This window comes from Gigantopelta aegis, chromosome 12 (genome assembly GCF_016097555.1).
Source record: "Gigantopelta aegis isolate Gae_Host chromosome 12, Gae_host_genome, whole genome shotgun sequence".
NCBI lineage: Eukaryota > Metazoa > Mollusca > Gastropoda > Neomphalida > Peltospiridae > Gigantopelta > Gigantopelta aegis.
In genome coordinates, this window is record NC_054710.1 from 28,104,816 (window position 1) to 28,108,964 (window position 4,149).

Genomic DNA, 4,149 nt, shown 5'->3' on the forward strand with positions numbered 1-4,149 from the left:
ATATACATCAACCAACACTACTACATACTCCACCCTCAAGTCAGTTTATATCCCGGGGCTCTGGGCCACAAACTGTAATATATACATCAACCAACACTACTACATACTCCACCCTCAAGTCAGTTTATATCCCGGGGCTCTGGGCCACAAACTGTAACATATATATCAACAAACACTACTAAATACTCCACCCTCAAGTCAATTTATATCCCGGGCCTCGGAGTCAAATACTGTACCATATAAATCAACAACAGGTTGTCATACTAAGAACATGTCTATATCGAACATAATCTCTAACTACATGTTGTCATACTAAGAACATGTCTACATCGAACACAATCTCCAACTACAGGTTGTCATACTAAGAACATGTCTATATCGAGCATATCATCTCCAACTATCGGTTGTCATACTAAGAACATCAAACCAGGTATCTGTCCTCTATTTACAAATGTACATCGGTTTGGTTTGTTACTGTGTTTGGATTTCTGGTAGTTGAAGAACGAGCACACAAACGACCCCTTCTGTACTGTAGATCTGCCCGAACACCCACAGTGTGATCTAGGTCCATCGATGTTAACAATCAGATTGTACTTCTTGTCTTTGCTCAGTTTTAGGGGTTGAGGCAACTCCACGTCATATTTTGTCGTCCCAGCTGCGACTGAGACTGGCTTTGCCACTAATGAACCTTCGATTACGTCATCTGTTGTCGGGTCAGTTATGAAAGCTCTAACGTCATAATTTGAAGTGGTTCTGTCATGGGGACCACACAACTGGAATCCTTGTAGTGATGCGTTTTGGTTTACAGAAAACATAATTCCATGATCATTATCACTAGAACATGGGCAACTATATACATGGTCTATGGTGTTGAGGCGCTGTATTATAATTTTCTCTCGACCAATAATACCTGTGCGCTTGTTGGCGTTAAATGGTGAAACGTTTTCATCAAGACATACCCAGTATGTGAAGATCTTCACTTTTTCTGTGTCAGTCAGTAAATTAGTTTGTATTACATTTTTCGCGAAATACTTCTGGTCAAGTAAGGGAAACCGCACGTGCTTTATGGCTTCCCCAAGCACCTGTCGTCTGTTTTCTGGAGTTACATCTTTGTTTTGTTTCCTGCAGGCGTTCTCACTCCACGCCACAACAGCTTCAAAGACAGATTGTTCATCGGCCGCCAGTTCGTCCGCTTGTATGATCCTAACCAAGCATTCTTGACAAAGGTCGGTAACTCCAGATGACTTTAGAGCGGCATTTCCATTTTCCAAAATAAAATTCAGAGCTTTTTCTTTCAATTCCTGCTCATCAAACACGTGGGCCTCTTCCAGTATCACACAGGCGTTGTCTGACGTCATCGATGACGACAAATACTTCAGACACTTCTCGTCCAGATGTTTGACGTCATACTTCTTTGATACGTACAACAAACCCATTACATTGACACCATCTATTGTGACGTCATCTGTATAGAGGTACCTGTGAAATAGTAATACAAAGTGTTCTCATCTCACTATAAAGCTGGAGTCCCTAGAATATTTTTATTATTTAAACATTTAGAATAGATGATCCAGTTCCGTTTGGTACATATAAGGCCCACTACAGCGCTATCGTTTCGCTACACTCACTCATCTACATTATCTATGGCAAATACAAACGCAATGGCCAGCTGAGTTTCGATTCAATTAGCGGGACGCCAATCCAACTGGAACTTCACGCGACTTGCCCGGGCGCTGAGCTTCTCACGTGATATTGAACACATTTGACTATCTCGATCTTAACTCCAAAATATATATCCTGAGTTTAACACCTTACCTTGACATTCTCGACACTGGCCATATACTAGGTATATCACCTTACCGGGATGGGTGGTGAGGTTGGTCGGGGAGTGGGGGGGGGGGGGGGGGGGGGGGGGGGGGGGGGGGGGGGGGGGGGGTAACCTTCAAATTTCCGACACTGGCCATATACTAGGTATAACACCTTACCGGGATGGGTGATGGTGGTGGTGATCGGGGAGGGGGGTAACTTGAAATTCCCGACGCTGGCCATATACTAGGTACAACACCTTATCAGGATGAGTGGGGGAGTTACCTTGACATTCCCGACACTGGCCATATACTAGGTATAACATCTTACCGGGATGGGTGGGGGGTTTACCTTGAAATTCCTGACACTGGCCATATACTAGGTATAACACATTACCGGGTGGGTGGTGGGGTTGGGAGGGGGGGGGGGTACCTTCAAATTTCCGACACTGGCCATATACTAGGTATAACACCTTACCTGGATGGGTGGTGGTGGTGGTCGGGGGTGGGGGGTTTACCTTGGAATTCCCTACACTGGCCATATTTTAGTTATAACACCGTAATGGGGTGGGGGGGGGGGGGGTTACCCTGAACTGGCCAGCTGTTGACATAAGCACCACAGGTAAAAGGGTGTCAACAATTACGTAACGCTCTGGGGGAGGGAGGGAATGGGGTGGGGGGGGTGATTCACAAAACATTATCAAGACCATATGTTATTTTTATTCACCCTGATTTAAAACATTATTTCCGACCCTATCTAATAAAAAAGGTTGAACCTATTTATTTTCTATGCATTATTTATTTATTTATTTAAATATTTGTTTGTTTATTATTGAGCGTATATTGTTGACGAGTGGGCAGGATTTAGCTAAGTCTTTTGACTGCTCGTTTCAGGTGCTTGTGTCACAGGATCGAACCACCTCGGTAGATCCATTCAGCTGATTAGGTTTTTATCGTTTTAACCTGTGCATAACTACTGGTCAAAGGCCGTGGTATGTGTTTTCTTGTCTGTGGGAAAGTGCATATAAAAGATCCCTTTCTGTATTAAGAAAAATGTAGTTTCTTCGGATGACTACGTTTCAGAATTACAAAATTTTTGACATCCATGAGCCGATGATTAATTAATCAGTGTGCTCTAGTAGTGTCGTTAAACAAATCAAACAAACAAACTTGTGGATGATCATTGTTTATAGCGAACACACACGGGGTTTCTAATAATGCATTTAAAAGTTTAGGACTTTTTTAAAAGATGAATGAAGAAGAAGAAAAGAAGAAGTTGCATCTTGGTTTCTTTAATGACACAACTAGAACACATTAATTTATTAATCATCGGCTATTCAATGTCAAACATTTGGTAAAACTTACAAAGTCTCTGAGGAAACACGTCACGGTTTTTTTAGTAGTAGCAAGGACTCTTTTTATATGCACCATCTCACAAACAGAGTAGCACATACCACGGCCTTTAATACATCAGTCGTGGGGCACTGGCTGAAACAATGGAATCACCGATGGGGATTGATACTAGGGCGACTGACCATAACCAAGCTTTTACCACTGTGCTGAAAGCGGGGTAAGGGTGAGGGTGGGAACGCACAGGCGTCGAGCATTGCCAGCAAATACATATGAAGTGGAACATGATTATTTTGTCTTTCGGTTGGAGGAGGCCAGTGAATATTCTGACGACATCAGTTTGAGACCTTGGGCAATGTTTCCACTTGATACAACCATCAACAACAACAACAACAACAACACTATCACCACCACTAACAACAGTCTTAGTAAAAACAGTAGAAAGAGCAATAGTGCTATAGCTGTAACAGCAGTACATTCGAAAAACAAGACCAAGGTCTTATATACAAAGCACATCATAGTTGTGTCTTCTTCATGCTAATATAGCTTACTAACAGGATAATTACTGTAATTAATATAATGTTTAAATCTCTTATCCCACACAGTGATCGCTTCTCCAGCTATCCCAGTCCCTAAATAATTACTCTGGCGCAGGTCAATAAAACTCACAGCATACTTCTTAGATGTATGATCCGTGTTTTATGAACATAAAATGTACATACCTTAGAAACTGTTCAAATATGTCGTGTCCTACTTCCGGAATGATGATCTCATCCTGCTCTGCCAATGGTCCGTAGAACATGGCCTCGAACACGCCGCTGCGGATACTGACAATCAGTCTGTGAGCCTGGACGTTCTTCTGTTCTCTTCCCACCTTGAATGTTACGTCACAGAACATTTTATTTTCAAGAGAATATCCGAGACATTCTGAAAGAGATTTTCTGCTCTGCCAGCTGTCAAGACCAGTCTGACTACTTGATTTGCATGTCGCCAT

At 42.4% G+C, this 4,149-nt stretch overlaps 1 protein-coding gene across 1 annotated transcript; it reads right to left on the reverse strand.

The window, feature by feature from the left end:
- Positions 1 to 407: 407 nt before the first annotated feature.
- LOC121385947 (BTB/POZ domain-containing protein 2-like) lies at positions 408 to 4,149 on the reverse strand. The gene is made up of 2 exons (XM_041516740.1): positions 3,878 to 4,149; positions 408 to 1,479 (listed from the first exon to the last, which is right to left on the reverse strand). Exons 1-2 carry the CDS (start codon positions 4,147 to 4,149, stop codon positions 408 to 410), a joined length of 1,344 nt encoding a protein of 447 aa, XP_041372674.1.